The 10,571-nt window shown below is 42.4% G+C and overlaps 1 protein-coding gene and 1 long non-coding RNA gene across 2 annotated transcripts; both read left to right on the top strand.

Moving 5' to 3' along the window:
• Positions 1-1,542: 1,542 nt before the first annotated feature.
• On the top strand, positions 1,543-8,500 carry LOC137857731 (CD59 glycoprotein-like). Its single transcript, XM_068684622.1, has 4 exons — positions 1,543-1,652; positions 3,960-4,032; positions 4,760-4,861; positions 6,828-8,500. Exons 2-4 carry the CDS (start codon positions 3,969-3,971, stop codon positions 7,019-7,021), a joined length of 360 nt encoding a protein of 119 aa, XP_068540723.1. The 5' UTR covers positions 1,543-1,652; positions 3,960-3,968; the 3' UTR covers positions 7,022-8,500.
• LOC137857732 (uncharacterized) lies at positions 4,869-6,775 on the top strand. The gene is made up of 2 exons (XR_011097254.1): positions 4,869-5,951; positions 6,070-6,775. It is a non-coding gene; the product is annotated as an uncharacterized lncRNA (long non-coding RNA).
• Positions 8,501-10,571: the final 2,071 nt, after the last annotated feature.

Here is a 10,571-nt window from a genome sequence, read left to right as displayed (position 1 = left end):
TCTGTATGTTCTAGTAGTGGTGTCAGCCAAAGGTCGTTAGGATCTGTAGAAACACTTCCAACTCTTAACAATATTACTCAAGGAGTGGTTTTTCCCTTCAGTCATGAAAGAGGAGAATGTAATTATTGCCTACTGTTGAGTAAGACAAGATACAGGACCATACTATTCTGCTAACTTGTAAGCAGTCATCTTGAGGTTTTGTGAGCCTGTGATTCAAGCACAGCTGGTAGTCACAGGACACATGTATGAGGTAAAAACCTACCCAGGCAGAACAGCTTGTTGTCGCTACTGTACCAATTGTACATGTATTTGTAACTTGAGAAAGGTTATATAAAATGGCTTCAGGTAGCTATTTTAGCACAGTGGCGTACTGCCCGAAGTTACCAGATGTTACTGCAAGCACTTGCAGATCAAACAAAGTGTATGCCAGTACTTTCCTCACCCCACCCAAAAGCAGTGTGTATGCCAAATCAGTATGAAAAGTGAAGTGGCCAAGACAAGGGAAGAAAACAAGGCATTAGCTATGTCTGCCAGGCCAGCGCTGTTGGACTGTAGAAGTCATTGCTGGAGAAGTGAAAACTGGTTGTCAAGATTGCACTTCAGAGGACAGCATTTCACCACTGCTCTGACTGAGTCCGCAAGCAAGTGTTGAGTAGGTGCATTTGTAAATGGTGTTACGATACTTCCAACTGCTCAATGCTTGCTGTTTGCTATAAGCTGTACAACACACATGCTGCACTGCCTGTCCCTTTGGTGACCATCCCTTTGACCAAGCCTGAAGTTCTTCCAGCTTCTGCTGACTCAGATGCTGAGGATCTGATGCTTACTTTATTGGGCAGGAGAAGGCCCAGTAAAGCCTCGTTGAACACCTATGTACACATACAGCATGTTTGTATAGAACTTAGTCTGTTCAAATGTGAATATGTACCAAAGCTCCTCCTTTTTTTTTTTTTTTGCTTGTTTTGTACGTGGGAAAGACCGTAGCTCTAGCATTTCTTCTGCATTTTGCTGGGGTTTTACCGTGTCGGTGGTTAACGAGGAGAGCCTTCAGCCACTGCTGAGACTGCAGCATAGGGGAGGAGAATAAGCAGGAGCCAGCCACTAGCAAAAAAAAAAAAAAAAAAAAAAGTTGCTAATGTTACTCTAGGGTTGGGTTAGTTCCTGTAACTAATTGTCTACACAGGGAATGTAAAATGGAGACAGATGCAGGTGGAAATGCCATTTACATGATATGGGTTACTGGAAAGGAAAACAGGCAACCACCCACCCATGGCTGAAGGTCCAGTTCCTCAGAGCAAAATTTTACCAGTGAATTAGGAAACGAGGTTTATATTTACAACATAAACTTATCAAGTCTCAATTTCGCGCACCCTGCTGCTTCCTCAGTGGCGCACAGTAACACCCTAAGCGCCTTACGCACCTTCGCAGTTCACTAGGGCCCCATTAGAGCCAAGCTGTTTAATCCCCTAACCCCCTGGCTTGGCCTGGGCCTGGGGCTGCCGCAGCCTCTGGCCGTGCCACTGCCAGTGCCGTGCCGAGCCGTGCCAGCCCCGCCGCTCCGCCCCGGGGGCGGGCCGGGCTCTGTGGCACCGCCGCCCCCCAGCCCCATCGGCAGACGGTGCGCGGCTGGCAGGCGGCGGGGCGTGGAGCCGGTGAGGGCCGGGGGCTTGGGGCTTGGGGTTTGGGGCTGGGGGTGCGGAGGGGCCCTGGAGGGAGGGAGGGAGGCGTAGGGCGGGGGGCAGCGTTGTTGGGGCGGCACAAAGCCTGGCAGCCCCCGGCCTGAGTCACGGCACCGCACTGCGCTATAGCGGGACGCGGGGAGCCGAAATCCACCCCCCCCCCATCCCCTTTTTGGGGGCTGCTTCTCCCCGCGGTGGTCCCGGGCGCCGAGCCGAGCCGCAGCAGCCCCCCGGGAGCGGCTCTGCCCGCAGGGACTGCGGAGAAATGGAGAAATGCTGCTGCTGCTGCAGCCACAGCGCCCAGCTCTAGAGAGGGGGCTTGCTGGGGGGAGTCCTGCCTTGCTCCTGAGCCGTGCTGTGCATCGCAGGCTGCAGCATTTCTATTTATATAAAAAAAAAGCTGCAGTTTTTGCGGTGGGTCGTCTCTCTGCAGTACAGGAGCACAGGAAATACGACTCCTTTTCCCCCCCAAAATAGATAAGTCAGTAGGGTTACTGGTGACAAAGCTCTTCTGCTGGCTGTGATGACTTTTATTAACCTGCCTTACATTGTTCTGGTCATGGCTTGGTGGCTGCTACAAGGACTTCTGTATTTTCTGCTTCTGCTGTTCTTGTTTTTTCCCTCAAAACTCTACACGTTTATTTGTCAGGTCAGTCGTGTGCTGTAATAATGGCTCTTAGCAGAGCTACTGTACTGTAAATGCAATGCAGAAAAATCTCTGTTCAGAAATGAACGAGGGGAAAAGTTACCAGAATACAGACGGGCTTATGTTTTGGGCCATTATGCCTGAAGCTCTGCTCCTGCACACGAAAATCTCTACCCGTGGTGAAGTACTGGTTTTATTTAAGTGGTCAGCAGACTTGCGTTGGCTCAGGTGCTCCCCGGATTCAATTCCTGGCACTGCTCTGAGTGGCGAAGGCCAAAAGGCAAAACTGCCGTGCTCTGCTGACAGCACAGTGTGGCCGAGGGCTCCGCCGGGATGGCGCGGTGCCGAAGGATGTTCTTGTTGCGGTCGGCTCTCACTTCAGCCACCAGCCTTGCTGTAACAGCCGGGCTAACGGCACTCCTGCAGATTGGTGCCGCTTGTGGGAAGAGCCTCTGGATACAGGATCTTGGAAGGCTCCTCACAAAGTTGTTTACCCTGGAAAAAATCACATCCCGCATCTGAAGGGTTTTATTTTTAACGTCAGCAATAACAGAGGAAAAGAGTTTATTTCTTTTTGTCAGTAGAAAAAATAACTAGACATAAGATGCAGTAGGATTTAAATAATGCTTTACAACAAAACCATCCTTTGAAGTTCACAGGCAATGTTTTGGAAGGAAAAATTCCATCCCGATGTGATTATGGCCTGCCACACCAGGCTCTTAACTGCATATAGAAATAGTTTCAAGCAATATGAACAGTTAAGAGCAGCGATGCGAGTGCTTCGTTGTGGTCTTATCATAAGTGAGATCTGTTATCTGAATTCCTGGAATTCATGTGACTTCCAAATCCCACTTGGTCTTTGAAGGTAAATATGTCCCACGTCCTTCTACCTCACGTGCTGGTCCTTCTCGCGCCCGTGCCTACTTGTTACTTAGTCTGAAGAGCCTGTTCTCTGCAATAGCAGGGATGTTTTAGCGCTAGACGCTGCTGTCTGTAGCTCATTCTCTGCGTGCAGAAGTCTGTCTGGCAATTCCTGCTGCCGTCAGAGTTACTGAAGCCTGACCTTCCCGTCTTGCTGCTCCTTGCAGATGGCAGCCGTTGTGGAAGACGTGAGCCATGCCTGAGGTCCCATGGTGTGTAATTGCTTGTGCCAGCACCTCAGTGTGCGTTTGGGCAGGGCTGGCAGGAGTATGGGGAGAGGAGGAGCAAATGCCTCCTTAGGGCAGCCAGATCTGTGCTGAGATCTCCCTGAGAGAGGAAGGGAATGCGGTCTGGCTCCAGGGTTATCGCTGAATTAATGTAAAAGCAAAGGCATTCAGACCTAAGCAATTAGGTGCACTTGCAGAAGGTTGCTGTTGAATTAGTGAGGCCCATTGGGTGGTGCGATAAGCAGGAAGAGAGCAGGCTGAGCAGCGGCCTGCCAGGGGCCTCCGGTGGCTGTGCTCTGAATAAAATCCCTGTTCTGAGAAGGTGCAGAGTCACTCCTCGCTCTTCTTCTGTGGCTTCTCTCGACAGTGACTTCATGAAAAAGGAGTCGAGTTTTGAGACCTTGATTCCTCACCATATGTTTTGCCAGTTCTGTGTCAATTTTTAATATAATAAACATTTTAAATCTGTTTATGCCTCCAAACTAGGGAGGAACCATGATCAAGATGAATTGTATCCTGTTAACCGTCTGCATCATTCTGGTTGCTTTTTGTAGTTCAGGTGAGTACAAAGGAGGCTCTTTGCTGATGCAGTGTTATGACAGTGTGTGAAGAAATCATGGAAACTATGTCTGGGAAGGAAAAAAACAAGAAAGATCTGCATTATTTAATTCCACTTTTGGGAATGAGAGTAACCTTATAAACAGGGCAGAGTTTCTGTTGCTTTGGTCAGAATAGAGATGCATAATGTGGCAACAAAATGTTCGATTTTGCTGATGGAATATTGGATTCCTGTGGTATAAATTGGAAACTAGGTGTATAGCATGAGGGAGAAATGAAATGAAATAAAAATAAAAAAAAAAAAGGATAGAATAAAATTCTGATAGAAGTATCTTTTGTCTGTCAGTTTGGAAAATGTAATTTTTAAGGTAAAAGAAGCAAAATTTTAATACATTATTCTGCAGGTGACATGAAGATGAGTATATTTTAAAATGATACAAGTACATGCTTCAGAATCTTACTTTCAAAATTGCCAGTATCAATATCACAGAATCACAGAATCACAGAATCATCTAGGTTGGAAGAGACCTCCAAGATCACCAAGATCACCAAGATCACCTCTAACCTAACACTAATGCTTGTACATTTCGTCTGGAGTCTTTAGTTTACCAACCATGGATATGTTTTGTGACAGTTAGATGCAGCTAGTGTTCTTCCATTTTTCTTATTAATGCTGATAATGTTTCAGCACTTTATTATTCAGTAAAGGTAAAACCTTGTCTTCTTAGGTTATGCCCTAAGGTGTTACCACTGTGAGAACAGCCCTTCCTTGTGCAAGACCAATAATACTTGCTTATCAACTGAAGATGCTTGCTTGCAGATGAGATTTGGTATGTATGCTGTCCTACAGACTTAAAGTAAACATGGTTGTATCAATTTTCAGTGTCTGTGCACTTCTAATCTGGCCATAACAAGCATTTTTAGCCTCATGCAGAAGACGGCTTTGAATGCAAACATGAAGGTCGTGCTTGTAGTGAATTGACATATTTTGACTTGGAAGTAACTGATAAAGATGACGATGATTTAGACAGTTGATTTATATGTGTACTAGCACATGCACAAATATCAGTATATACAGATAAAGGAAAAAAGCAACACTGTAGAGGCTAGAAGAAAAAGCAGACAGCATTGACTTTAAAATACAAAATGTTTGTCTTGAATTTGTCACATTTTAAAAACAGATAAAGCATGTGTAACTTGTACAATAAACTTGCAGCTAAAGACTTGGTCTTTTTAAAAATTATTTAAAAAATTATATTTTCCTGGGTGTGAATTTATCTGCATCTAAGGAACATGGTCAAGGATATTCAGGGGCATGGAGTTACTTTCCTAGTTGTTGAATAATGTTTGACTGTTGCTCTGAGTGACAGTGTATTCATTGGAAAACTAGAATATCATAAAAGGAACTCACTGTTTATTGAATTTGTAGCTGGCACACGTTTTACTTTAGACTTCGACTAAGGAGTCAAAGTGGGTAAGCTCATGAAAGCATAGAGGGGAGAAAACTGTTTACTGAATTTGAAGTTAATTGTGGTCATTCTAAGGTTTATAATTTTTAATGTAAATATAGGGTTTATAGGGTTAATATGATGCTAGATAAATACTTCAGCTGAAGGCCATTTTAGCTCTGTAACAAAGTATTTCTTCGTCTCTCTGGAGTCCTGGAGTTCGCATTCTGTTTAAATGGCAGAAATGAAAATGTGGCAATCCTCCCAGACTTCCTTTGGATTGTGATTTACTCAGCATAGCCTTGTAATTGTTTGTTTTTTTTTTTTAACAAAGAGATTCTGAAGCTAATAACCGTCTAGTTGGAGGTCCCCCAGTGGCCAGGCAAAATGACTGCTTGGCATTGTGTACCTTGTAAATGAAGATGTTTGCAATCGTATTTTCCTGCTGGAGAGCCTGATGCATATGTGCAAGGTATACAGAAATGGACCTGCCAGCACTGCACTAGGTCATCTCCGGCAGCTGTTGTCCTAGTGCAGTTCCCTTGAAAATGAAATACTGAGTGAAGTGAAATAATCTCTCATTTTCCCAGCTGATTCCCTCTGCCATTGAAAGACTGTTGTGCTGTCTTTGGACAGCAGGAGCAAGTATGGGATGGGACTGCCATCTTCCTGGGACAGTCCTTGCTAAAAGTTCAGTTCTGGTGTTCCGGGGAATAGGTGAGAAGAGGGGAAGGCTCTTCTGCTCTTCAGGCTGTGTCTTCCACGTGTTGCATGTAGAAATGAAGCCAGTCACATGTGATGGGACTTGCCTTCAGCACAAAAATGAGCTGGAGTTACTGGACTTGCTCTGAGCTTGGTGGAGGCAAACACTTGGACTGCAGGACAATGCAAGAGCTGCACGGTGAATTAGCAGACAAGTTGAGTTAGAAGGTTATGTGTTATCTTTGTCTGGCAGGAGGCCCAGAGGAAGAATGGTTTAAGCTCTAACCACATATCTCCCAGAGTGTTGTTTAGTCTGAATGTGGAGCACTGGTTAGCTGAGTGCTATATATATATATTTTAATAAAAATAAGTAATTTGTATTTACATATGAATTTTAAATATATATAACATGTATCTTTTAGCCATATGTACATATACAAGAGAGTGCTGTGGATACAGGACTACAACTTTCTATCAATATTTACAGTACCGAAGTCCTAGTGAAATCACATTCAGAAACTTAAAAACAACCGGAGAGGGGAAAAAAAAAGCTTAAAAAAAAAAAAAGCGAGTACATTGTCTAGACAGTGATTCTCTCTCCATACCAAAAATTGCATTACTCTTAATCTGTTTAATTATTTTGCAGGTAAACTGAGAACGTCCTCCTGCTGGAAGATGTCCCAGTGCAATGTGAATGATATTGCTGTATTCTACCAGTTGGATAATTTTGAATACTTTTGCTGCCAACAAGACTTGTGCAATGAGAGCACAGTTACTGCAGTTAACAAAGCAGCTTTCAGTATTGTCTCTGTAATGACCATGTTATGGATGCTTCTGTAATAACCATTATCTATGCTGTACTTCCAAGCTGAAATTATACAAAATCATTAACTCTTTCCTGAATTGCACTTCTTGCATTTTCAGTTCCTAACCGGACTGAAGCTTGACCTTTTAATTTTGAATTCTATGTTTTTTTTTAAGGCTACATCTGTTAAACTGCTGTCTCCATTCATGTGAAGGAGGACTTGTATTGTTAATGTTTTAGGGAATTCAGGAGTTTTGCCATGCCATCTGCATGGGGAAAATACCTTGTTCTGAAATAGTGTCATCTTGTGGAGAACCTGAGTAAACTTCAGTGGGTTAAGTGGAGAGGAAGGATTGCGGTAGGTCTTGAGCCAGAAAACTGTCCCATTGTCCCATGAATTTTAATTATTTTTCATCGGGATTTCTGTTTTTTTTTTTTTTTTGGATGTTACCTTTTTCATACACCAAGCAGTGTGTTTACCCTCAACACAGAAAGTGTTGGATCATAAGTATAAACTTGCTGTGGTGTTCATGACGAATGCTGAAGTATTTGATTTCAAGTGATGTAGACTCTTTGTTCCTGTCATTGTAACATTTTATCTTCCTTTTTTCAAGCCAGTAACATAATGGTCAGTATGACTACTTTGGAAGAAAGCATCTAAATTTCTTAAAACCAAAACAAAATTAATGCTATAAGTGGGGAATGCACTTCCTCTTTTTATATTTCTGTGAGCATGCAGACAACATATGCTAGCTTCCTTTCTAGGCTTTTTTTTTTTTTCTTTTAGTTTTGCTTATATTTTTTTAAAAGTCTAGGATTTAAGCTAAGCATGTGCTTTGCACTGAATATTTCTCGCTATACTGAAAGTTGTTTATAAAATGCTAAGGAATTAAAATGACACAACTTGTTTACTTTCCCGTATAATTAGCTTTTGCTTTTTTGAAAACATGGGCAGGTAAACTTAATCCTTAAAGCTTCCACATAAGAGTATTAAACAAAAATTTAGAGAACTTTATATTTTGACTTTTATGCAACTCTAAATGCCAATCAAAATATATGTATATTTATACAGCATGCAGAAAAAAACACTCAGTTTTATGTGTACAACTTCCAGAGCTTGAGCACTCTGCACATTGTTCTGACTCAGTGGTGGAGACAGACCTTTGATGCTTCCCCTGGACTTAGGGAGCCTCTCAGTCGAGTACAATGGGAAATTTTCCTTTGTCTCATTTGGAACTCTTAGCATATTCCTGCAAGAGTCACGGTCCGTTGCCAATGATATATTCTCTTCCTGAGGACCCTAGCTAGTGCTGTCCAGGGCACCAGTGACACCAGCTCACTCAGTCATAACAAAGGCAGGGGACAGCACTGTATTACTCCAAACCATCGTGTATTCTGCAGTGCATCTTTTGGTTAAGCTTATCTTAGCTATGAAAGCATCCTGGGATTTCTCTGATCACTCAAAATATGAAAGCTATGCTGTCTTTGATTAATAAAAATTCCAGAAAAGAAAATGTGGAGAGTGTGGTTATTTAACAGCATGCTACTTACAGCTGAACATAATTCTAGTTGTTTCTGTGTGGGATACATCCATGCTTCACATCCAGTGGCTCTTGATAAGAGCAAGCCAGACTTCTCCCACTTTTACCTGAAGATTGCTCCTGCCTGGGGTAAGTTAGTTTTGGCAGAGCGATTATTTGCTTTACAGAGCTGTTACGCCTAGTGGTATCTGGAGTACTGGATAACTTGACACTGTTGCCTGGTGGGGTTTTTGATTATCTAAGTTGTTTGCTCTGTTCTAAATTACTGGCACAATTAAAACCTGTTTCTTAAAATACTTTTATTTATTTTTTTTTATATCCATAATTTATACACTAATAGACATCTAATCATCAAAGAGTATTCTCTGCATCTCCTCAATGTTCATTGCTCTTGTAGCCATTACTCCTTTTTTCTTGGGCAAAGGTTTACAAAGGAGTTATTTTTCCTTATAAGCATGTGAACAAGGAGATAAGTAATGGAAGCTGCAGTAGCAGCAATCAGGGCATGGAGAAATTCATTCTTGTGATCTGTCTTTGCCTGAATTCCTCCCTCATTCTGTTTTCCATCTTATACTTGGTGTTTTCCTTTGAAGGGAGCTTGGGCATGGAGAGTTTGGAAGCCCTGTGGTGATGATGGGAAGGTGGAGCCGAAACACCTGGTTGGTAGGAATTTTGCTGTATCTCATCTCAAGTCATTCTCTGGTTTTCCCACTCATAAATGATAAGGTGGGAGGGAGGTCTCCATGCTATTCCAGGATGCAGGAAATTCTGAAAAGAAGATGATATATGGAAAAAGAAGAGAGGTAGAGCAAGCAATTTCCTCCCACCCCATGTTGGGATGAGAGAAATAAGGAGGCTAAGAAGTAATGAGCTTTTATTTTGCAAAATGTGGGGGAATTCCTAAGGCAATAAATTAGTTCCAGCAGAGCATGCACATGAAGTAAGTTGGTATTGCGCTAACTGGGGCATCTGGATACTGTTGTTATATAAATATTAAAGGCACCGGGTAACAGCAGTATTTCTCCAGCTGGGAGAGAGCAAAATGTGTCTGAATCTCCACGTGTCTCTTGTATCTTGCTGGTATTCAGCCTTAGGCCTGGAGTCATAACAAGGAAGTTTGGCTACAAGACGCACGTAAACATTAAAACCAGTTATTTGTAAAATGTCCATGTTTGTTCCCTCAGAAAAAAGTACATTGTACTTTCTGACTTGATAACTCAATTTCAAGATTGCACTAATGGGACCTTGATGCGGCACCCTGCATTTTAGACAAGGAGAACAGAGCAGCTAATTTGGCTGTGGGATCCCAGAAGGAAGCAGGTGGTCATTTCCACTCCCATCTTTCCAAGAACAGTTTATGTTTTATTGGGTTAAAAGATAAGGAAGATGTGCAGATGAGACTATGAGTTTATATGCTGTGTTGATTACTACAGTAAGGACAGCTCATATAGCATAGGAAAAACTGTTCTGGAGCCTAGAAAAGTGAAAATTTAAGAATGCTTTTGGTTTCTTAAGTGGAGTGAATAAAAAATGTTTGGAGCAAAGTTGCAGATAAGGACGTTTACTGAAGTTAGGAACTAATTTTGAAGAGTCAATTAATAAATGATGGGTATAAAAAGGGTTAATGTGAAGCAGCAGGTTCCTAAAGACAGACTGTTCCCCAGGCAACACTAATATGCACATCCCAATATATGAGAGTGGAAAATTCCGTGATTCTGGCCTACTACAGAGACTACAGGGCTGGCTGTACTCAGGAGCCTATCTTACTTTACATGTAAACCTGTTATATCTACACGTTCTTCCGTATGTGTTGTTCTTCTACTGATCTTCTTTATTTTTCCTCAAAACCCTACATGTTTATTTGTAAGGTCAGTAGTGTGATATAGCAGTTGTTAGCTGGGCTACAGTATTGATATACAATGTAGAAAAATCTCTGTTCAGAAATGAAGGAGGGGGAAAAGTTACCTGAATATCGATGGACTTACATTTTGGACTGTTATGCCTGAAGCTCCCCTCCTGCACACACACACAAAACAAAAACAAA

This window comes from Anas acuta, chromosome 5, assembly GCF_963932015.1.
Source record: "Anas acuta chromosome 5, bAnaAcu1.1, whole genome shotgun sequence".
Taxonomy (NCBI): Eukaryota; Metazoa; Chordata; class Aves; order Anseriformes; family Anatidae; genus Anas; species Anas acuta.
This window is presented reverse-complemented; position numbering and strand designations above follow the sequence as displayed.